The following is a 25,714-nucleotide window of genomic DNA, read 5'->3' as shown; positions in this document are numbered from 1 at the left end:
ATTTTTCACCCCCCAACTCTTTATGCTTTCTCTCTGTTTCCTTTCTCACTTTTATGCGGCTCTTGTTTCTTTTTTTAAAGACATCTCTTAAGTGTTTCCTATTGCTGAAAAATGTCTGAAACACGTTCATTGTCCCATGGAGGATTCTTTATTTATATCACAAACATTCAGGATGTCCAAATTGTTAGAAGTAGTGAAACGGTAACACAAACTGGGATGTTGCTAATAGACACAGTTGAACTAAAGCTTTAAAACCAAAGGTGAGATGTTGAGTAATTTGGATTCTTAAAAAAGTATCGACTCATTCAGCTCAGCTAATTAAAGTTTTAATTAAAAGTAGCAGATAGGAGCTGCTAGTCAATTCCATTTGATCAACCATGAACGCCTCTTTAAAGGAACCACTGTATCTGTATTGAGTGTGTATTAACACACTACCAGATTTGAGAGACATCAGCTGTGGCCTCAGAAGAGCAACGGCTGCTTTTTAAAGGCAGTTTTCAAACTGTTTGAAATCCATCAACAAACATCTTAGCTAATTCACCCCAAGGTCAAATTGTACAATGAGAAAGAGAAACTGCAAAAAAACTCAAAGACCTTTATCTCACATTCTGCATGTCTTTCTAAGCAAGTTAAAGTTCTGCTTTGCTGGGGTTGCTAGGTTACGTCCGGGCTTCTCTGGGGTTGCTAGGTAACGAGCTGAGCTTCTCTGGGGTAGCTAGGTAACAGGCCGGGCTTCACTGGGGTTGCTACGTGAGGGGCAGAGCCTGCTGATTTGTGATGATACAACAGGAAGGTTTTTAAAGCGGCTCATTTTCCAGACACCAAAAATTATTAAATTCTTGCTAAAAAGCAAAAGGTTGGGAGTTTTTTTTAAATGCCTCAGATGTTTTTAGAAGCAGTAGAAACACTGGAATGGAAATAGATAAAATGTGCAAAATGCCAAAACTCAGTAGTTAAGCAGTGCTGTAAAGAGAAGTACTGCTAATAATGAGCAGGGTTTCCCACAGAAAACTTGCTAAGCCTGGTGGTAGGAGCACTAGGACAGTCATCCAGCAGCCCACCATGTTTTTGAGGAAATGTGAAGATATGACTAGGTTTTATTGGAAGACATTATTAGCAATAGCAAAACACCAGCTTAACCTTAAATAAGGCAAACAAAAAAAAGTTGTTCCAGTTGTTTCGTCCTAATTCAAGTGTCCAAAATTTGTTGATCCTTTATCTGTGACTTGTCACTTTATTTGCTGAAGTTATTAGCGTGTAGACAAGTAAGGATCAGCAGTGGTTACAGAGTTACTGGTGTATTTAAAAAAAAATTATATATGAAACAATTCTTATCCTGGTGGGGAAGCCTGGTGGCCCGCCAGGCTTATGAAATCCTGGGGGAAACCCTGAATGAGCCGTGGAGAGACCTGGCCGATAATTGGCCTTATGCACAAATAACCCAACTGAAAATATACACAAGAATGTGGTCATATTCAGCATATTTTGCAAGAAAATAAAAGTGAATAGGTCCAACACAAATACACAAACAGACACAGAGCTGTAGCACGCAGCACCTCCACGTTTGTTTTCTATCTGGGTCTGTAGCTCAGTCCCAATCCTGTCATTTCAGTCTAATGGGATCAAAAATCATCCCCTACATGAATTAGTGTACAAGATTTAGTTGACTTGCACAAAGTACAATGTGAACGCAAACTCACCAATGGAAAAACATAAAGTTATCTTTTGATCCAGGACTTTCCTGGTGTAAATAAATGCCAAGAATACTTCAAGGTATTGCTTCTAAACATGGGTCTACCATCTACTGGGCCATCAAAATGAAGATTACCAGGCTGTGACTCTCTAAGACTCATGATTGGTGTGATGTATCGTGTTAATTACAGTCCAGTTCATTCAAAGCACCAGCTTCTTGGTTGATACATCTAATCAGCAGCCTGCATCTCCAGCCAACATTTCCCTGCATGTGTGTGACTCTGGCTGCCATAGTGAAGTCATTAAAAGTTAATCAGAGATGCACCGTTGCAACAGAGTGGGAATGAATTGCCTCTGTCAGTGGCTCCGGGCACAGGAAATCATACCAGAGAGAGGGAGGAGGAAAAAAAAAGGCAGTGATAGAGACAGAAAAACACAATGAAGCGGACAGGCTTGGAAGAGAGAGGGAGGGAGAGATTCTCATACTAATGAACCATCACTTCCATGTCTCAGCCGATGCCCTCCGAATCCCAACATCTGTCCCACCAAACCCAGCCTCATTATGACACCCCTCAACAAAATCCCAGCCTTATAAGTAAGAGAGTGTGTGTGTGCGTGGGTGTGGGTGTGTGTGTGTGTGTGCGCGTGACTTGAAACGCAGGGTGACGGTGGGAAAGTCTGCCCCGCTGTAGTTGTCACATCACATCTAGAGCAGGACGGCCGAGGGCATATGCATGTTGTGTATGTGTGTGTGGATCTGTGTGTGTGATATGAGGGTATGTGGGTGGTGGTGGTGGGGTTCTAGGTCTGGGGCTGTGCCTGAGGGCCTCGCCTGCGCTACAAAAGACTCCACTCAACTCCGGTTAGTCGCCCTCACTAGCATATCAGCACTGACGGACGGCGCACACATATAAATACGCACAGACTTCCTCTCTCGTCACTTATAGCCGCTGTGATTAAATGTTTTCCTCTAATTAAGCTTTTAGACGAGACGTTGCTGCAGGACACCAGAGTGTGATCAGCACTAAATAAAACCTGTTTGTTTCTGCGTTTATCAGCGCACTCCTGAGCTCACGGGAAGCAGTCGATGAATGTGTGTAAATGTTTTTAGGTGCGTGTGTGTGTGCAGCGTGCTATCACTCTCTTGCTAGGGGTGACAGGTTGGTTGGGGACTAATGCAGCGCGACGGAACTGAATGTGGCCTCGAGCAAAGCATCTGCCTGCAGCCAGTCCTCATCTGAGCTGTCACACACACACACACTTACACAACCCATTCCAATGGAGAGGAGGCGAGTTTAGGACCCACACACACCGTAAACACACTCAAGAGCATTATAACCCCCGTCACCCTTACTTTTCTGCTTGTGTGGGCTCCAGACAATAATGGCTCTGCCCCGATGAACAGCTGGATGTGACATGCTGGGCCAGCCGGGCTTGGATGCTTCTACTTTACACTCCTCGGTTTGTCTAATAAGAAAATATAAGCACCGTTTCTCAACTTATTTTGTCCAAAATATTTAAAAAAACACCCGTAGGACAGACTATTTACTTTTTAGGAACCTGTTAAGTTTCAAGCTCCTGTCCAAACCTCACTAGGATTTGTAACACTTAGCAGAATTGTAACATTTTGCAGTGCCAGACCAAGGCAAAAGCAAACCTTGCAAATGTTTACGCAGGACAGGTTTATGAAAGCTAAAAACACGCCATGGAAAACCGTCATTATTTCAAAGTTACTTTAAGAGGAATGCATTTGATTTCTGATTTAATCATTTTTTTCAAATTCTGTCTACTTTATCTAATATCTGTTGGCAGCTGACAACTGGAGCAGATAACCCAACTAATTAACCGCTGAATATCAACTGTTAGACTTTTGTTATTTTAGTCGGTGTTTTGTTTTTATAAACAATGACAAAAGATGTTGTTATGATTGATAATCAGTGTTTTACTGTTTTAGCTGCAATGTTTGCTGTTGCTTTTCTGTTTGACAAAAATACAATTAGCTTTTGGTTCTGCATTTAATTAAAAAGTTATGGCTAAATATTCTCATTCTGTACAACCACAGCATTTCTGTTCAAGCTGAATATAATATCTCATACTAACTTGTTTTCTAGCCACATTTATTTACATTTAAAGTAGGGAAATCTAAAACTGTTTAAATAAAAATGTGCAGTTCCACAATAGATGTAAGTTAGCACATGGATAAATAAGATACCAAGTTTACTTTGACTTATAAAATTGAAGTTGACAAATAATTACACACATTAAAATGGGCAACGTAGAAGCAAAGTTTGGGAATGTTTGATTTGTTTTACATCCGTGTTGTAATGCATAATCCATGTTCTTGATTCACTTGTTGCAGCAAATCTTAGTTTTAAACAAACTGAAGTAATTGAGACAATTATATTACATCTTATTTTTTGCAGTGGTGTCAGATTTTAGCAGCTTTATGGAATAGCAGCTCTAGACTTGGCTCCCTTCAGGTAGCTGAAAATCGGAACAGATTCAGCGTGGTTACTGCCGAGCAGTGGACTCAAAGGAGCAGAAGCATAATGAGAAACACACTTTCCATCATATTTACCCTGCAACGTTGCCTCCAATGTTGCCCTCGGCCATCAGGACCTATTCCTCTCTCAGCTTAGATTCTTTGCTTGTGGCTGACCTGTGTTTAGCCCCGCGGGATCCCAGTGATTATACTAATCTCTCCAGAAATCCACCGCGCTCTCTGCAGGCTGCCACAAGTTGGCACCCATCTATACATCGGGGCAAAGCGGATTTAAGTCAAGACGGGAACGAGGAGGTAGATGGCTTTGTTTGGGGGGGGGTTGCAGATTGGATTGAAGATTAGGGAAAACAGGATGTTATTTACAGTTTGTGACGTGTCAAGCGAGCGGTCGGATTCGACGCGTCGCCAGAGTTCAAGTTCTCATTGACCCACCAGGGAGTTTTCAGACTCTGTTGTTTGTAATCTGGGGGGCAAGTTGTCCCCTCCGTAGGGTCTGACGATCAACTACCCCCATGTTTACATCAGAGCTGGGCTGGTTTCCATGGAAACGGAGTGCCCCTCTTAACCGGCGCACTCAGGAATAATGCATTGTTGAACAGTGCCTGAGGCTACGCATGCACACACACACACACACACACTAATCCTTAACATCTGCTGCAGCGTATGTGTGTGTGAATGTGTGTGTGTGTGTGCATAAAACGCACGTCCGTGCTTTCCTCGGCCAGTTCATTGATAATGGAAGTTAAGGTGAGCATTAGGTTCATTGGTATTTGCCTACAGCAGTGTGTGCTCTTACTGTACTGCATGCAAGAAGCAGTCAAAGTCATGGATGGAGTGAGAGCTGACATTTGGGGAACCTTTTCCACACTACTGGTGCTCCCTCTAGTGGAAATGGGTTCTTACTGCTGGAAAACACACACACAGTGGGACAGCACACACACTTTAAAGGGAAGAATTAAAGAGAGCAAGCAATTATGTTTGCTCTCAAGAATCATTCTTGGTATTTGTGTTTATATTTTAGTGACTGTACTTGGTGGAAATTCACAAGCTGACAAGAAAGCAGATCTTCCTCTGGTGAAGGAGTTCTCAGTGCTGACTGGCAGAAGTTATGAAGCTTTCTATGTGGATTTGTTCTGGAGTCCAGACAGATCCTGCTGGGAATCAAGTACTCATCCTCAGGCGCTGTACCTGTAATAATTACCCTGCTCTGGAAATAAGTTCATAAGGGACCTGCAGCTCAGCTACATGAAGCACCCATAATATGGGCAGGCTCCAAGGATAGAACACACCACATTAACAAGTTTTAACTTTCTTCTGTGGAAACAAAGTTTACCTCCCCTTGCTACAGCTCAACTGTAGAAATGACCAAGTGTAGAAATAAAAAGTCTGTAAAAAATCGGTTTTGAAAAGTATAATTAGAGCATCTGGGGTTCTAATAGTGTACAGTGTGTGTGTGTGTGTGTGGCGCAGGAAATTAAAAACCCAAACCGTCCTCCAGTGATGGAATCAGACAACAAGAGAATAAGATCCCTGCACAACAAAAGCTGTTTAACAAGGGTAATTACCGAGTTAAAATAGCAGAAAACGAATCTTTTATGCATGCAAGCTACATTTAGGTGATGCATTCCTTGTTTGCGACTTCCCAGAATCAACAAACTACTTTCTTTTGTGCGTTGTTATTGCTTTGCCGACATTAGTGTTGCTCCTTTCATGGCAATGAGCCCTTGTTTAAATTTGAATGTGAATTTGAATTTTAGAGGATAAATGAGGGAGGGGATGAGGGGTGAGAGGAAAAGAAAGAGGGGAGAGAGAGGGGGAGAGACAGAGGTTGTCAGTTGCCTGTCTGTGTTTAATGGAGGTCCCTAGTGTCGCCCTCAGGCTCCTTCACTTCACAATTAATGGAGGATCTCTCAAGGGAGAGCCATGCTTCTCAATAACACCTACAGACACACACACACACACACACACACACATCCAGTAATAAACCTTCTGGTTGAGCTGAACTCTGCTCTGGAGTTCTGTCTCAACGTGAGCCTCGTCTCCAGGCTTCAGAACCACAGACTCCTGCTTTCTGTGCTCGAACCTTGTGCCGACACCTTGAGTCGCCTTTCAGAGCTCCACACACCAGAGGAGGCTAGGTAGTTAAAGATGAGAAAAGAAGAGAAAAGTGAGGAAGGAAAGAGAGAAATGCCTTTTCCTCAGAACTCAGGTTTCATTATATCCTCGCTCTGATCTGTCTGCTTTGGTTTTTCTCCTCGATCTGCAGAGGAGAAGCCCCTGGTGCTACTTTACACATGTGTATGTGTGTTTATTTGTTTGAACTGCTCAAAACTCTGAAAAAAATGTGTAATAATAAGACAGGAAGGTGCATAGAGAGTAGAATATCTATAGCCACAAATATCCGTGACCTTAACCCACAACAATTAAAGGACTGTTAAACAAAGACAGGAATCTGAGGCCAAATATGTATAAATATTACATTTGTAGAAGCCAACCTTGTCAGCTCAGTTACAGTTTGATTTCTTTACAATGCCAATGATCTCTAGGGAATTTAAAATTTTGTTTTGTTTCATATTCCCAGGTCTAATTGTGGAATATATTTGATCCACGGTGCTGTGGATCACTGTGACACAATTGTAAATAAATAACAGTGACAAATCTGTTAAACACTAATCGTTAGTGTGCATCTTCATTGTCAGTGGAACTATAATAACGTGTAGAGCACAGTGAGATCCTGTCTCTTCCTTTCTGTTATTGTAAGCCTACTGTATCCTGACTACAAGTTCAGCAGAAAGAAAGAAGGCTTTGAAAATAACCTTGTCAATTTTTTAACCTCTAACCGTGAGCAGCATTTAAAGGAGAAACTTTTAGACTTTAAATGTGTGGCTGTGTGCCATGATAGTTCATGGTAGTATGCAGCCAGCTAGCCCGCTAGGTAGCTAGCTAGCCCTCTAGGTAGCTAACTAGCCCTCTAGGTAGCTAACTAGCCCGCTAGGTAGCTTCAAGATAGATGATTGACTTACTCAATTTCAGCATCTTTGATTAAAGTTGATCACGATGGCACACCTTGACGATATTCATCCATGTGATTTTTCAAAAGTTCTTCAAAATTATTGTGAGAACATCTCTTAACCTTCAGGTGACTCCACAAGTTTTCTGAGAGAATTAGTTTTGAACTCTACTTAGGTCATTGCGAAACATCCAAATAACTCTCATAAACTCATATTTTTGTCGATGTTAATACATGCTTGGATTGACTGTCGTGCTGGGGGGGAATCATTCTCATCTTCAGAAAATTGCTAAGGTTTTGGGGGCAAAACTGACTCATATTTGAAACTATTCACACGACAAAAATCTGACAAAAAGTGTCTGAAGAGAAAAAAAAATCATAGGTCATTATGCTGCCACCATTTTCCTTTTATGGTGTTCCTTTGGTACGCCTTTAAAATTTTGGCCCAAAAGAAAGTTTAAGTTTGGTTTCATTAAATTATGACATAATATTCTTCCACAAAGTTTTGGAAGGTTTTGGCCAAGTGGGAAGTTTCTTTTGCAAAAGAAATTGTGTTTTCAACCATACTTTATATTTATTATGTAGTTTAGACCTTTCAAAAATCGTTTAAAACTGTTGCGTCATCCAAAAGATGCAAATGTTCAAATGCCAAGAAAAATCCTACCAGGAAAATTAAAACGTATTTAAATAAACCATGACAGGTTATTAAGCTGAGGGCAACAGAGAAGATTATTATGAGTCTAACTGGGACTCTTTCAGGTCTTTTTTTAGATTATTTAACAATAGTGCTGTGCTTTCACTATCCACTCGTAAAGTTAAATGTTTTCAAACCAAAAGAATCGCACAAAAAGTATTTACCTAGATTTCTGCTTCCCTTCTTGAAACATACATAAATGACCAATCACTGTGTTGATGAAAATCATACATTTCCACTCCAGAAAGTTTTTCTTTAAAATGTATTTCCTCTAACATATTTTAAACATGGTAAACAATAGAGTAGCTTCATTCAGTCTGATGTCTTAAAGCTCATATTTTACTCTGATGTTGCAAAGCAGTGTCAAGCTGAATGCGACAAAGCTGAATTAAAATAGAAACGTAGATAAAAGTGCAAGGTTCTTGATTAAAAGATAAAAGTGTTTGATGACACATGACGATGCTTTACAACTTTCTTAAGAGGAAGACGTTAGACCAGAACTTGGTCTAATTCTCGGTGCCAGACTGTTTCGTAATTACATAGTTATTTTGAGCTAAGATGCGGTTTTCTGTCAGTCGTGGATTTCCTGTGCATGCCTTGGCCTCAGACTGCTGAGCTGCGGTCGTTCACCTGGTTACCGGCTCCTTTTGTTGCCATTTACATATTCATCAGATATTCTCATGAATATTGATGAGACTGCTTGCGGGCGCAATGGGTGCCCAGTGGCTGCAGGGCATTGTGGGAAATTAGCCGCATCACTAATTGTGATCCACAACCCCTCGAGTGTGTCAATCAAAGGCGGGAAGGATGATACTTTTGGGGGCACCTGTAGCTCCGAATATGTATGCATGAGGAGACGGAGGGAGAGTGAAAATGTGTGCGTGTGTGTGCTTCTGCGTACATCCAGGGCCACAAGACCACTCTGTTGCCATGGAAACCTCCACAATCAGAGCGCAGGAGGCCGTGGCCCGGGATCTCAGAGAGCGTTATGGAATGAGGACGAGAAACGAAATGAGCTGCGGACACAAGGTGATATCCGTCTGACTGAGACTCCGTCCGTCCGTCCGTTTATCTGCAGTACGCCGGGCTTTAATGAGACAGGAAAAAAAGTTTACATTTTATTAAAAAAAGGATGGGAAACAAACTGGTTTTAGGATGAATATTTAGCTGTTTTGTATAAAAGTTACTTCACAAAGTATCTGAACACACTGCATTCATGTCACGATAACAAATTTTTCTGGTCGATAAATTGTTCCAGAAGTTATCGCGATAAATGATAATGTTGTTTTGAGGCCATTTTTAAGTAATATAATTGCAGCGTTTCGCTCAGTGTGTTATACACAGTGTTTCAAATTATTATGCAAATGATGGTCAGTATAATTTTCAAGTCATGAACTATTACAGTATAAATCTGATTCTACTGAACAAAGCTTCCCATGAGGTCAGTATTTTTTTCAAATAAAAAACTCAAAATGTTCCAAATTATTATGCACAGCAGATTTTCTAAACATTTTATGGATTATAAAAAACTGCAATCGGTCATTCTGTGAATGTGCAGCATTAAATGGTCACATGTACTAAAATCAAAATCTAGTTCAATCAAAACATCTTAACAGACCAAGTTACATGTTAACATCAGATCCCTTTGATATCAGGATGTCAGAAAACCTTCCCAGAGCTGCTGGTTTGATATGAACTGCATTCAGATCTTCTGCTTGAGGAAACTGCAAAGGTTCTCAATAGGGCTGAGGTCAGAGGTCAGAGGAGGATGGTGACCACACTATGAGTTTCTCCCCTTTCATGCCCATAGCAGCCAATGACACAGTGGTGTTCCTTGCAGCAGGAGATGGTTCATTGTCATGATGAAGATGATTTTGCTACTGAAGGTTTGGTTCTTCTTTTTGAACCATGAAAGAAAGTGATCAGTCAGAAAGTCTATATACTTTGCTGAGGTCATTTTCACACCTTCAGGGACTCTGAAGGATCGACCAATGATTTTCTCCCCATGATTTTGGCCCAAAGCATGACTCCACCACCTCCTGGCTGACGTCACAGCCGTGTTGAGATGTGGTGGTCGTCCACCAGCGATCCACTACTGCGTCCATCTGGACCATCCAGGGATACACAGCAGTCATCAGTGAACAAGTTTGTTCCAGGTTCCAGAGGCACCAACAGCTTCAAATTACTGTTTGCTGCTTTGTAAGAGCATTTTAACAGCTGCTCTCTTGATCCCATGAATTTTGGGAAACCTTCCCCGTTATGCCTTTATCTGTACAAACCCATCTTCGTTCTGAATCAGCCACAAATCTCTTCACAGTACGCTAGTTTTCATTAAATATCTAATGTTTTCATACCTTGTCATACAGCACTACACTATCTGATGATTTTCATCAGCAGAGAGATCCTTTCTCTTTCCCATATTGCTTGAAACCTGTGGCCTGCCTAATAATGTGGAACATCCTTCTTAAGTAGATTTCCTTTAGAATTTAATGGCACAACAAAAAAATTTATCTTTATGACACTTAAATCCAATTTGCATAATAATTTGGAACACAGTGTAAGCCTGGCGGGCCACCAGGCTTTACTTGTGCCCCCACCAGGCTAAGCATTACTTATTTATATCTTTTTAAAATGTTTGGATTTTTTAAGGCTTTATAGTTGGTGTCCAGGTGTTAATCTTCCAATCTTTCAATAATACATAATTGTCAAGCGATATTTTCAAATTTCCTGTGAACTTTAAACATTTTTTGACTCAAAAACATGACAGGTTACTGGATGGATGATTGCCGAGTGCCTCAACCACCAGGCTCAACCTTGAACATCAAACATCAGTAAACTTTAAATTCTAATGAACATTTAACACTGGAACTGGAAGACATTTCAAATATCCAAAATAAATAAATAAAATTAAATTTTAAGTCTTTGTACACAAAATTGTCCTTCAAATAACTGGCTACTTGAGACTAAAGCACCAAACTGAAGACTTTTATCTTCCAGTTTTTGATTAAAAGAGAGAAAGAAAGAGATAAACAACTAATCATGCCAGTTGAACTTATTGAGTTTGTTTTGATTTATCATATGATTCATTAATTTATTGATTACTGTGACAGGCCTAGTGTTTATCATATTAAAATATACTTTTATTAGGGTTCAACTGTGAAAGACTATCCAAATATTTAAGACTTTTGTGTAATGACTCAGACTTTAAAAGAATCAGTGGATTAAGTGTTTTATGCAGAGCTGAAGCATCATGGGAATCAAGACTTAATCCTAATAGAAGAGCACTTAAAAAAACTTTAAAAATTAGTTATTTTGTTACAAGTAATCAAATTAAGTTTATCCAAGTAACATGCAACAAATGAACTCATTTTTTCCTAAAGTTGGGTCTCCATTCTGTTTTTTCTGCGAGGATGCATGGTTAGAAATAGCTTTCTTTTCCCGCTGCTGGAGGTTTTTATTCTGTAACAAGAATAAACTCCATAAAACTAAAGACCAAAGACGCTTTGCACCGTTACACTGGATTTACCATGAAATGTTGAAACTCCAAAAACAAACTTTTATGAAGACAACTTGAACTTGAAAAGTTCAAGTTGTCTGTTTTAAAGCAGACAACAATATTTATGTTGTTTTAACTCCATCTGCATATATTTGCTGTTTTTTTGTTTTTATTTCCAGCTTTTTCAAAACTTTTCTTCTCAAAATGTGGTACAGTTAACACTTTAGAAGAAGTTGTAGTTCCATGTCTTAAAATTCTGCTTAAATGCTGATGTTGCTGCTATGACTTTGGTATTTCTGGAGGATTTTTGGGGGTTATTTAGTCTCTATCAGTTTTCAGTTTCATGCAGTCGTGGTTTCCTTTTAATCAACCTTTGATCATAACATCTTTAATGTTTATTGTTGATCATATTGTTTTCGGTTAATGCAGATACTTCATGCTTTGAAGAATTTCACCTGCATTCTCAAACTTATAGAGATTCATTAAACGTTTTCTACCAATATTTAATCTTAATCTGTCAGTGTAGTTGCTATAATCAACATTTCTGCAGATTTAATCTGGAGCTGCTTGTACATCTCTTATAGACTTTGGCTTACACTGGTTTTATTTTTATAAAAATCAGTACTATCTTACTATCTGAACATTTATTGTTTAGTATAAAAACACGACAATGATCAGATGAAATCATATCATGCATGATGCAGAAACATTACACTGTTAATCCCAAATATGATGCATTAGTTGCTTCTTTTCTTAGGGTACCTGTTAGGCAGCTCATGTAAAACGAAAATATTCTATACAGTTCAGACTGAAGTTACCAAAGATAAAATGTTACATAAGTTATTGATTTCTTTTCCTTAAACAGTTCTAAAAATGAGACTGGAAGAAGAGTCTTTTGTAATGCAATGCAGAGCTGCAGGAATGTGGGAATCAGAACTAAATCCCAATGGAGGCAGTCGCATGAGGACAAAAGTTTGGTTTCTCTTGCTCTTTAGTCAGCCAACATTTTATCCAGATATTTTAAAAAACTCATCCTAAAGCTAAACTTCAGATAATATTTACATAATCTGTAAGAAAAAACAACTAAACTTGATTTACCATAAAATTTCAGAATAATCCACTGAACCTTATTATCCTGCAACACCTGTGCCATTTTTAGCTTTATAATGTACAAATGTGTCGTCAGCATAGAATTGCATTTTTGCTACATAATGGTTGTTTTTACATATTTAGGCTATTTTTTTAATTGTTTATTTTTGCCAGTTTTGTAGACTTTTTGATAACTTTTTAGTCACAAAAATGTTTTAAAAATATTTTAGCTTTCAATCTCCAGTTTTATGTGGTTTGCGTTTCAGTCTCTCGCCGAAACCACATCTTTATCCGCCCCTGATCTTTGTCCACTTCGTGTTAGTAAGCACATAAAAGCTTCATAAAAGCAGGAGAATGACTCAATGTTGGGATTACAACAAACTGAAGCAGCTGTACTTGAGGTAAATGGAAAGAAAAGATTCTTTATTTTGAACTTGCAGGAAACATTTGAAGTTATGAATCCATCCCAACCCACTTTATCCTGCAGTAACCTAAACCCTAAATCTACTGTTTTGTTTTCATTATTAGTTGCTCAAATTGACTCCAAAACTACTGAAAAAATAGTGCAGATGCTGCAACAAGTCTTTTCTTTAAGTCTACTTTGTATGATACGATTTTCACTTCAATGCAAACACCAAGATAGCTTATAAATTTGTAAAACTCGTCTCTAATCACCTTCATTTTCTCTGGTTTTCACCATTTGTTCTGTTTTCTCAGCACAAACATAACATCTGATGTGATACAATTGTAAAAACAACTGCAAAAAAGATATGTCAAAGCGCACAAAAAAATGAGTGACAAGTGTTAAAGATGTGCTAAAATTACACGCCATCTTGCATTTTTCACCACTTGATATGACACCTTCTGACATTTCTCTGTGTGTGTGTTTTCAGGGACAAAGCATGCAGTGGTATTTCACCACGTTTCTCTCTTTTGTTTTCATTTGAGTGGAAGTTTCGAGAAGTGCGTCTTGACGAATTGCATGGCCTGGTGTTGGAAGTGCAAGACACAGCAGCATATTGCAGGTGAGTGAAGTCATTAATATTTCCTCTGTATCAATATCACTGGTGGAATGGTGTGTGCAAAAAAATAAAAAAATAAGTAAAAAAAAAATGTGTGTATGTGTGCCTCAGATTGACAGGTGGATGATCTCAGTGAGTGGAGCACCCTGGGATCGACTGCATAATCAGGGAGACAAAGGAGCACAGGAAGAGACGAAGAGAGAGGGGCAGAGTGTGTGTGTGTGCGCGTGGGTGTGCGTGTGTATGTGTGTGTGTGTGTGAGAGAGGGATGAGAGAAGCAGAGAAGTACGGAATAGTAAAATTCCCAGAGGTGTGAAGGGGTTGTGTGCGCTCGTCTCTGTTTATTTCTCTGCATTCGTTTGAAATGGTTTGCGTGTGTGTATACGTTTCTCTGTTGGTGTATTTAAACCTCCATGTGTGTGTGCGTGTGCATGTGTGTGTGCAGGAGGTGTTTGATGGTTTCCAACAGTAAATAGGTTCATTGTGAGAACAGCAAAGGTTCCACATCAGGAGACTTCCCTGGTAATTATACGGGAGCAGAACTAGCCCCTCCCCTCTTTAACACACACATCAGTGATGTTGCTGTGGTGTGTGTCTGGGTGTGTTGTGGGTGTGAGAGTGTGTAATGTAATGTGGGTGTTTGTCTTGCCATAAAGCAGCGGATCTGTGATCTCGGGTGCCTTGCGCGTAAAGCTGTGGTTGACATCCTCACACGCTGTTCCACAGTAAACAGGTTTCCTCTGCAGCGCAGGAATTAGCGGCGCGGCGCGGCCGACCGCGGGGCTCAAAGCCGGAGGAGTCGCTTATAATTGACCAACTCTGTCGACAAGTTTCACAAGCGCCTCCCGTTGCTCTCCGTTCGGGTTGGGCTCCGTTTCATCTGCGTTTCAGAACCTCCCCGACTCACATCGGAGGATAAACAAAAGCATTACGGGGCCAAACGGAGAACATGGCGGGGCTGAGAGTTTGAAAGTGCTGGAAATCAATACGGCTAATGGTGGCCTGTCAGGAAGAAAGACAAAGTTTTGATCTTTGTTTATTTCTTTTTTCGTAATATAATTTTCAGTGCTGAGAGTCTGAGATTGAACAAGTACACTAATATGTAAACTGTGGAGCTCTGAGAATGTTTTAACCAGGAATGCACACAGGATCCAGATGATTCCTCCTGCATGCCATCGAGTGATGCAGAGGCATTTAAAGTCCTACTTATTTCAGTTAAGGGGCAGGTTGCCAGATCTGATTTACACTTTCAGGCCCAAATGACAATGTAAAACCAGCTCAGCTAAAAATCTCCACCTCTAGCAAAACTCATGTATATATTTATATGTATATCTATATGTCCTATTGACCTTTTGCGACTACGTCACTAAATCATTCGGGGCGTCATGAAGGATGTCAGAAGTGAGGAACGGGAGTATTGAACAGAGCTTATGAAATTGTTTTCCAGAGTTGTTTTTCCCAGTTTATTCATGGCTTCTACTTGTTAGCCTCGAGCTAATTTGTCTGTGAACGTAGCACACCTGGTTGGGGCTCATAGATGAGGGTATTTACAGAAATTGGAAGCAGCTACCTTAGAAACCGACCCATATCACCTCCCTCTTGATGTGTTGATCAAATTACTAACTTTGCCTGAATTCACACCACATAATTCATATCACTATGTCATAAACAAAATATCCCCTTTAGCTGGAGTAGCTTTAAAAACGTACAAAAGACGAGGTGCTAGCCAGTTATTTCCATCCATGCTAGGCTACATGACAGTGGGGCACTGTCTCCATGGTTACCAACGGTTAGACACGTACCTTGTCCATAATACAATGTTTCATATCTTTCTACTGTAATCATAATGACTTATAAAGTATTTAAACGTTCATCTTCTTACCTGGTAAAAAAGCGTTTGCTGCTAATCCGTAATTATACCAGGGTTCACCGTCATGATGATCAACAGCTGCCAGTCGTTATGATTAACGGCTGCTATCTATTGCCGCGTATCTTTCTTCGTTCAAAGTTACAAAATATAATGACACGTTTGGTTTCTACACCTTCTCTGTTTGTACAGCCGACCGCGCAGCACCTTGTGAGCATTTTAGAGCGAAATCAACTAAATAGAAGTGATATCAGGCTACTGCTGTCTGTTTAGACTAGCTCTAAAAGAGCGTTGGTTGTTTTGATGTGCGTCATGGCGGAGACCTGGGGAGCGTGACGTCACATGCTCACAGGTCAATATGTCCTCACTACATATTGTACTACAGACAGTTCACAACATTTTTGGTTGTACATATAATATTCTGACCAGAACTAAATCCCATAATTGGGACTGCAATGGACTTGACTCTTTGAATAGAACAAGATTTGTGTTTTTTGTGACACTAAGTCATTTTAAATCATGATGAGATTTCTGTTTTACAATACAGAGTGACACTGGATTAACCAGTGACTAATCATTGATAATGTCACATGATCTCAGCATTTCATTAAAGTTTTGAGGACTATTTTAAAAGAAATTTCCTCTGAACATTTTCTAAAAACTCGCCATGTTGTGAAATTTTAACAACCCGCCCAAAGCTGGTTTTCACAGTTCAACGTGTTCAACATGTAATTAATTTATTTATTTGTTGACTTGTGTTGATTGTTTAAAGTAGTTTTTTTAAATGGGACATTAAATATTAACATTTACATGTGAATATATGAGAATATACCCAAGTGGCTAATTTCCACGTTGGCAGGTTGATGTATCTGATATTTATTTGTAATAGGAAAAAGCCTCAGACTACTGCACACAAAACACTTTACATAAAGGAGGAAAAGGGCTAAATAAGCAGTTGTTTGCGATGTGTAATCTATAATGGTTCACTGGTTTTCATTTTATGTTGATCACTTGAATAGATTTAGCATAACTGCGCTACCTATGCTAAGCTAAATAGGCTAATTGTGTGACTAGCCACTGAAACAAACAAATTTGCTGTATTGTTTTCACACGTTAAACAGATCAATGTGTTTTGCTTGGTTAACTACAATCCCCAGAAAAGGTTCATTTAAATGTTTCAAATCATCAATCAGTTTCATATCAGACAAATATCACATTCTTAATTGATTTTCCAACATTTCTAAAGAGTTAGAAGCTATCAAAAACCAACCAGGCCACGTGTGAAATATAATCTCCCTCCTTCCAAGATCATAAATGAACTGTGGATTAGAAATTTTTTGGATCACTTTCACAAGCTCCGCCCAGACCTGGATCGGCTGAATAGAACTTGTCTGACAACACGAAGTAGGCCTAACAGATCTCAGAATGCAGAAAATCAGGCTAAATAAAGTGGAAAACATGAGAAACAAAGTCTGTTAAACGTCTGGAGACACACATTTTTTTAGTTTTGCTCCAATCATTTGGAGTTTGACCTGAACTTTGACTGGACCGTTCTGACACATGAATATACTTTAATTTTGAATCCAAATCAATTCATTATACCACAACATCCATCTTCCCATCTACTCTGACCAGGATCCCTGTTTCAGCTGAAGAGTCCCACAGCATGATGCTGCCACCACCATGTTTTACTCATAGCTTTCTGCTACACATTGACTATCTGAACATGTAGATATGGATAAAATACTGAAAATAGTGTCATTTTCCTGTCATTTTACATCGAGCTCTACTGTCTGTTGGTCTACTGCATAAAATCCCAATGAAACTCATTCAGATCTCTGGTCAAAATGAGAAAAAAATAACAATTTCAAGTAATATCTGCATTTTTCAGAGGTCAAAATCATTTAAAACACCCGATTTATGACTAAATAAATTAGTTTTCCTTCTTTTTAACAAGTATTTTCAGTTTTCAAGATGTATTTTATTTGCTGAATGATTCACATGAAAAACAATTCTTTTTATTTCAGACAAACTTTGGTGATAATTGTGAACTCTTTGTACATTTATCTCACACAACATTTAAATTAGGCTTTAAAATTTGTACTTTATTATGAAGTAATTCCACATACAAGACACATACAGTTTAAGTTACATTTCCACCATACAAGAACAGGAATGGTCAGAGTTTGGCGCCTGCAGGCTTTCATCTGGCGCCTTGTTAACATTTCATATTTCTGTCTCTGGTTCTGAAACATCCGTCCACTTCCTGGGGACGATCTCTCAACAGATGAAACAACAGAGCTCGTAGCAAGAAGGTTTTACTCTGTCTGTGTCCTGTCATTCCTCACAGAAACACTCTAACAAAAGTAAAGAAAAATAAAACCTTCAGCCTGTATTTTTCTGTCTGGACTGGAATAAAAAAACAAAACAAAAAAAAACAACCAGAAAGAGCGGGTGGCCGGATCGTTTTATGCTTAAAGATTTCCTTTTTGCAGAAGTCTCGGCCTCTGTCTCGTCTTGCTAATTCAATGTACACTACACGCATCGTTTCTTGCTCATTCTGCACTCATACAACATATATTCAAACAGCTCTGCTTTAAGAGATTACAGAGATTACACAGGAATTACACGATCAAAGTCATTGAACCTGCATCACCCCACACACCAAACCCACCATGTGTACACTTACTGGGTCTGAACGTGGGAGAAGACGCTTGTGTGTGTGTGTGTGTGTGTGTGTGTGTGTGTGTGTTTTCACAGAGACCAGAGTGTTAATCTCCCCTCGGGCTGCACGGCCCAAGTGGCGCCCTCTGCTGGCAGGGACGAGAGGAACAAGCGAGAAAAAAAACTGAAGAAACGACAAAAAAGAAACAAAAACAATAAAACATTCTTTATGTGCTCATCAAACATAGTTTTATATAGTAAACACATTTTATATCATAACAAGAAGGTAAAATGACTGGCTAACAGGAAGGTTGCTATTTAAGCACATACCAACTTCACTGGTTACAGTATAAAGAAATCAATTCTTAAAAATAATAACAAAGCAGCATTTCACTTGTAGTGTTAACAAAGTTATCATGGAAAAAGCAACAAAAACAGAGGCAGCCATTTGGATAAATTAAAATACAAACCAGTTTATTATTCTTTTTCTCATGTTACAGACATTTTAATGAGTTTATCAGAACTTTCAAGGCTGCATTTATAAATACTGAAAAGAAAAAAACAGAAGTAATTTATTATAGTTTGAGTTTTTATTACAAACAACACAAATTAGAGTTTATTCTTTAAAGTCCAATTGTTTTCAAAAGGTAAATGTGTAAAAAAAAAATTGAAGACTAGAGAAACAAGAAGAAAGGTTTGCTTGATAAAAGCTGGAATCCACAGGAAAGTTGTTGCAGTGGCAGTTTTAATAAAGTTGATGTTGATCACTGCCCAGGGCAACATCTGTTTGGGGGTGGCGATAACCCTCAACAATTTAAAAATAAAGAAATAAAGATATCCATCAGCTCCCCACCCACCCCCCAACAACTTTTCTTTTTGATTTATTTCCAATAAAACGTCACTGATGGGTTTATGATTTCCAGCTTCAAATTTGTCACAAAACAAAGGAATAATCAGATTTTTCTGTTTTGTTTTTTTTAGGGTTTTTTTGTAAGAAAAGTCAAACAAACTGGACGTGGTTCTAAATGTTTGACCTGTCACATCCAATAATCGGAAAGCTGCACAAATTATTTCCACACACTTACAAACACCAATCACTACATTAAGCACAAATATTGTTCTGCAATATTGAATGTAATGTAGTGTATTTGGAGTCAAAGTTTAAAGACATAAATAAAAAAGTATCTTATCAAGATCAACACCTAGGTGGAAAAATAAATATATCTAATAACATTTATGCTCATAATTCAAATTTTCTTTCAGTTTTTCCCAACATATGGAAGTTTAAATAAATTGTGCACATCATGCAAAAGTAAAAACACCAACAAAGGAATTTTTTTACACTAAAAATCTGTTTTCTAATTCTTTTGTTCATGACCAGATTGCAGTGTTTTCTAAATCCTGACTTTACAGTGGAGGAGTGAGTAGCACATGATGTAACTCAAACCTTTTTCACTTTTTCAGCTTTCTTAAGCCTTCTTCAGGTTTCTGTGTTCTTTCTAAGAAATCTGCACTGCGTTAAAATGTAAAGCTCTTAGATGCTAACAGGATCAATTTGCAATGAGGTTCTCTAACGCTCACTTCCAGAAAAAGAACACAAAATATTAGCTCCTTAGATTGAGCCAAGAAGAAAAAAACAACAATTACCAAACCTGTAGTGTAGATTAAATTATTCTACACTGCTAAAATGGTTCTTAATGCACCTCTAAAGCCCAGCTATCACTGAGCTGATAGAATAGGCAGAATTGTGCCAGAACTAACATATCTTGGCACAAAAATTGACTGAAGCCCAATATTACACCCAGATTAAAGGAAGCTCATCTGATTGGATTGTTTTCCGCTGTGTGGTGAAGCAGAGCTGGATTTATACATCCTACAGATGCCAGGTTTCAGTTAAAAACCTCCCAACGTACTAAAAATTAATTCAACCCTCAAAGATCCATTTAACTCTTGGCATTGAAGCCTCCATTCAGAGTAAAGCCTGGAGCCACTTCTGAAGCAATAACGCACACGGATATCAGCATTATTCTGCTTTTAATGGGAGTAATTATCCGAATAGATCTGGAATCCCACCGACACAATGGGAGAATCATCGGTCTAAATAAACAGACACGGAGCAGAGTTTTACATCTTGTCTGAAACGCCGAAAAATTTCACTTTGGAGAAAAAAAACACAAAAAAAAACAGGATCATAAGAGGTGATGAAAATCTTAGAGTGTTGCTCTTTTCCTCTCATCTGCACGGGAAATAGTCGAAAGACTTTTGGCTTTCGTGTGATCTTCAGGAGCACTTCAGAAACTCTTGAAAAGGGAAGTTAATGAACTTCGATCGACGCGCACGGACGCGCGCACACGCAGCAGGCTCACGCTAATCCAACAGCTGCTGGAGTTAAGTTTTCCAAATCAATTTTACAGCTTCGCTCCTGCACGGCTGATGCTTGTAATCGTTTATTAAAAGTACTGTTAATCATTCAGCGCAGAAGACCATTAATTGATGGCTTGGAAGCAACTAAACCCACCAACCGAACCACTCATTAGCAGTCGATCACGATCGTGCTGCTTTCTCCAAATTATTATTTTAATAAATCAACGTCACACAGGAAGAAAGGACGTCACTCAGCTCCTTCTCTTAAACTCTAAATGCTTGTTTATAATTATCGTCGCCATGTCCGTTGGGAGCAGATTGGCCTTTTCTTCCGTTTATTCGCAGCAGATGACTCGTGTTTGACCTGGATTCAACCTCTCAGCTGACTTCCCGAGTAATTACGGCAACAAAGAAGCAACAATTAAACGCGCTAATTGGCAACACAGACCGGCAATGATACTCGGTCGTTGCAGGTAACCAAAGGACGCGTGTTGTTCTTGTTTTCCGGAGGGTCCGTGAAGTAAACCAAAAGTCCTGACTGATGGTTGGAAAGAGGAGATATATGGGGGGGAGACAACCCCAGGTCACGTGATTATTAATATATTATAACATGTGATATTAAGCGAAATTATGGACAGAAATAAACAATAACGCAGATTTAACATGAGCAATGGCGCCACCAACAGGGGGCAGCACTAAATGTTTCCTCATTTTGCGAATAAAAGAACAAAATCTGAGCTTCAATGATTTTTTGTTCTTCCTTTTGTATTTATTTTATGTACAAGTGTGTCGTTTTTCCTTAAAAGCAGTCTGGCTACTACCCGTCGTATGGTATTATTTCTGAACATGTAATAAACATTAATTTATTATTTGGTACATTTCGTTCCATTATAGGGAGAGTTTGTATTATTTTTGTAGGAATTTGAAGCCTAAAATAAGCTCTAAAAAAAGAACTTCCTTGATCCTTAACTAGTTAGTTAGTTAGTTGGTTAGTTAGTTAGCTGACTGATCGCAGATTAAAGCTGTAAAAACATATTTTCTGACTGAACTTCGCTTGTTGCTCTAATTTAATTAATTTGTATCAACTTTAACTGAAGAACTCAACTTAATAAAAGTTTTTGCTACAACTTTAATTACCTTGACTTAACTGTCTTTAGCTATTATATTAAACTACAAATTAGTACATAACCTTCTTTTTTTTTTAGGTTGCCCTAACTTATTTATTTGCGCTTTTACAGTATCACATCCACTAAATTGTTTTTTTTTTTTTTAAACTTAACTCATTTCTAAGTCAATTCAACTTTGTAGTGTTCTTTGTTTTTTATTTTAGCTACATTTTCCTCAAAAAAGATCATTTGTTCATTTAAATGTACATTTATTAGGAAGCTATCAGAGGGAAAGTCTTTCAAAATTTTGCAGAAGCTAAAAAACTAAGCAAACATGTAAAATACCAATTTTTAATGACCTGATTACAGTTTGTTTTTGGTTTTTTTTTAGGAATTTTTTAATTGGTTTGATCTGGTTTTTATTATTATTATTTTATTATTTTTTCTACAGACCTTCAGAGTTCAGTGTTTCCTTTCTGGCCACCCTGACCAAACTTTCTGGATTCGCCCCTGGACCCTTCAGCGGGCTGTTCCTCCTTCAACACCTGTTTCCTGCCTCTTCTGCTCTCCTCGCCCCATGAAAAGAAATTAATTTGCTGCAGATCTTGACGGCTTAACCGAGGCAGTGACGCGCCCCCTCCCCTCCGCCAAAACGACACAGTAAATCCCCACAATTAGCAGATCCATATTAGCATATTAACCTGCGCTTCCTTCCGAGGCGCATCCTTTATGTAGGTCAGACAGTTTTTCTTAATTACTTTTTTTTGGTTGCTGACGGAGGGCCAACATGCTCCGCGCCGTTTGTTTTGCGCTGCGCTTTTATTGTGTCAGACGTTATTTTGGCTGGAGGAAGGTGCAGACGCACCGACTCAACGGACGCTGGTGGCCAATGAGGCCGGCCGGAGTCTGACCGGGTTCATTAGCACCCAAACAGACTCCTAAACCAGGCCAACAACTGTGCGTTCACACTGGAGCCACATGGACTGTTTTTAACTTTCTTTCTGTTTCTGCTCGCAAACTGAAACATGGCTGGTTTTGGTGGGGGTTTTTTTTCACTTTTTATTATAAGCAGCATTTTGAAGTTTCTAAAAGCATCCAGGGCATTTTTAAACGCAGCATGGATCCGTCTAACCTTTGAATGTAACCTGAGTTGATCTAAGTGTTAGAACCTGACACAATGTGCTGAAAGTTGCGTTAAAGCCTCGCCTGTAAAGGGGATTACACGGCAGTAATAGGCTGGATTAAATGACTGCAGGCTATGTAGTGATCTATTATGGATAAGTTGTGGCTCTGTATTAAACCGTTTACACCAATCTGGTCTGATCATCATGATCTCATGGTGTTTTCTCTGCCTTTCCGAGGCCTTTTGGTGTTTTATACAGGTGGTCTTTAAATAAAATAACTAAAAACAATTAGAAATAGTCTCTAATGAGATTAGCTTCATCACTTCCGTTCAACAGACAAAAAAAAAACGTCCACTTCCGTCTAAACAACGTGAAGTAGTTGTTGAAGACGTCAACTGAATAAATGTGGGTGTGGTTAATCAGATCAAAGCTCACAGGAGTTTAACTTAAAGAAAACTGGTTAAGGAAAACAAAACATTTTGAACAAAGTTACTGGAATAAACTAAAAATACGTCCAGTGTCTGAGAAGAAGCGTCTAGACTGAAACAACCTAGAATTTCAATTAGTATTATTGTTATTTTTCTATTTTTAAAACGAAATAGGGTCAAAAATGCTGAGAAATCAGGGATGTTTCCAAACGTCATGTGATTTCATGGTACTTTGGGAAGCTTATTGTGACGTTTTGTGCAGACGGTGGTGAAATGACAGACATCCAGTTTGTTAAACTATCTAAAAACTAATTCATTAATAAACAATAACATGATTTTATCCAGGCGATGGTGTTGTTTTCTGTCAAAACAAGGTAACATTGTAGTTGAAAAGTTAAAAAAAGATGTCATGGGTTTGATAAATACGCAACCAAAGCCTGATTTTCTTCTCTTTTTTTGAATGGATGCAACTTGCAGCAAGAAGGTCCTGGGTTCGATTCCCGGCCCGGGGTCTTTCTGCATGGAGTTTGCATGTTCTCCCTGTGCATGGTGGGTTCTCTCCGGGTTCTCCGGCTTCCTCCCACAGTCCAAAAACATGACTGTCAGGTTAATGGTTCTCTTTAAATTCTCCCTGTGTGTGTCTGTGTGTGTGTGTGAGTGTGTTGTTTGTCTTGTATGTTTCTGTGTTGCCCTGCGACAGACTGGCGACCTGTCCAGGGTGAACCTGCCTCTCGCCCAGAACGTAGCTAGAGATGAACCAACAACCCTCCCGACCCCATTAGGGACAAAGGGTGAACAGAAAATGGATGGATGGATGGATGGATGGATGGATGGATGGATGGATGGATGGATGGATGGATGGAGATACGGGCCTCTGGGTTTTTCTAAATATTAATGAGAAACTACAATATTAGGTCACACACGCGTTCAAATCCCAATCGTGAAGTTATTTTTACTTCCTGTTGGCCCTCAAAGATGACGGGCCCCCTCCAAACACCCCGCCGCCCCCCATCGCTCCCTGTCGGTCCATCCAGAAAACCTCGGGGCTGATCTAAATTCTCGCCTCTGGGCTGAACTACCGAGCGGGCTTTCGGGCCTTTCCCTGCCTCGTCAGGCGCCAGATGGACCGGCTCCTGTCCGGAGATCAGCGCGCATCTGCTGCGGCGCTTTCAGCCCCCTGGTAGAAGAGGCGCCACTCGGCGGCGTTAAGCCCCGTTACGCGCAACTGGTACCTCGGTTCGGCGATGGACTGTGGCAGCAATTTACCTCATTATCTACAACTAATATTGATAAATAATAATAATACATATAAAGGAAAATGTGCTTCGTGGTGTAGAAATGACGATTTGTGGGTTTCTCTTCTATATTGTGGGAAACTATTTCGTTTTTAGAGGGTTTTTTGGTTGGTTTTTAACTCATAAAACGGTTAAATATATTAATATAATTTCTATTCAATGGACGTCTCTTTCAAGTTTTAAATCTGAAAAGTACGTTGAAATACGGATGTTTGATTGATGCTTTGAATTCACAGTTTTGAGAGAAGAGGCACAAATTTTTATTTTTTCATTCTTAACTTATTTTCTTTATGTCAACATGCGGCATGATCATTTTAAACTATAAATGAATGAAATCAACAGAAAATAATTTTTAAGGATTCTGAGGTAATAGCATCCAAAAGTAGATTAAATATTTCAATGATAAATAAAATAAGTCTTAGGATTGTTGATGATTTACTCATAATTTGGGACCAAACACTCACCCCTGAGGAACACCAAACATCCATACTGAAATTTATGATAATTAGTCGGTAAGTGATATATTACATAGTATGTAAAGTAGTGGTAAGCTAATTGTCTTATGTTTTATGTTTCTAAATGTTTTCTATTGGTTTTCTTTGTTTTTAAAAACCTATTTGAAACAAATAAATAAATGATTATTTTAACAGGAATTTACGGTCAAACGGAGCCGACGCAAGATTTTACACGGCCCTGAGCTGAATTTTATCTGGTGCCCCCATTTCCACTTCAATTAACTAATTAAGATTCAGAAAAACCTGTAGAAATGATTAACCAAACAGCTTTAAATTGACATATCCATCAAACTTGACCAATTTCACGTGTGATTACAACTAGAGTCGTAAAATGACATTTTTAGAGCATGGTTTGCTTTTGATTCGAGATGTCTCTGGATTGAAAATCTGGCTTAGTTTTCCCATTTAATCCACAATAAGCACATTACAACCACATTTATTCCTCATTTAGACTTAAAGTGAAGTCTTTTCTGTCTATATAATGTAATCTTGTTGAACATGGAGCCTTTCTGGTGTCATTGTGATTTGTTTAGAAACATAAAATACATAAAACATAAAAGCATGTTGCTGTTCTCATGAAGGTTTGGTGTCAAATCACAAAATGATGATTAGCCACATTTAATCACTTTATGTAGACGCTGTCTTGCTCCCTTCACCTCTCTCCTTTCCTGCTGGCCTTCCTGTTCATCCCTCCTCCTCTTTTCCATGCTCTCCACCCTCTCCCCTCCCTCTCTTCCTCCTTCTTTTCTTTTTTTAAGACCTGGCGTGCGACAGCCGGCCTTCACCGGTCTGGTCGCGCAGAGGTTTCACGTCGAGCCTCCAGGCAAAACAATCGGTATCGGTTA

At 39.0% G+C, this 25,714-nt stretch overlaps 1 protein-coding gene across 1 annotated transcript in view; it reads left to right on the top strand.

The window, feature by feature from the left end:
• The window catches only part of LOC122825524, an 81,366-nt gene extending 66,861 nt beyond the window's left edge, over window positions 1-14,505 (top strand). The window contains exons 5-7 of the mRNA XM_044106958.1: window positions 8,807-8,928; window positions 13,378-13,509; window positions 13,618-14,505. Of these exons, the coding sequence (XP_043962893.1) occupies window positions 8,807-8,928; window positions 13,378-13,509; window positions 13,618-13,622 (259 nt within the window). The 3' untranslated portion in view covers window positions 13,623-14,505. The remainder of the gene's footprint in view (window positions 1-8,806; window positions 8,929-13,377; window positions 13,510-13,617) is intronic.
• Window positions 14,506-25,714: the final 11,209 nt, after the last annotated feature.

Source organism: Gambusia affinis, linkage group LG22 (genome assembly GCF_019740435.1).
Source record: "Gambusia affinis linkage group LG22, SWU_Gaff_1.0, whole genome shotgun sequence".
Lineage (NCBI taxonomy): Eukaryota > Metazoa > Chordata > Actinopteri > Cyprinodontiformes > Poeciliidae > Gambusia > Gambusia affinis.
This window is presented reverse-complemented; position numbering and strand designations above follow the sequence as displayed.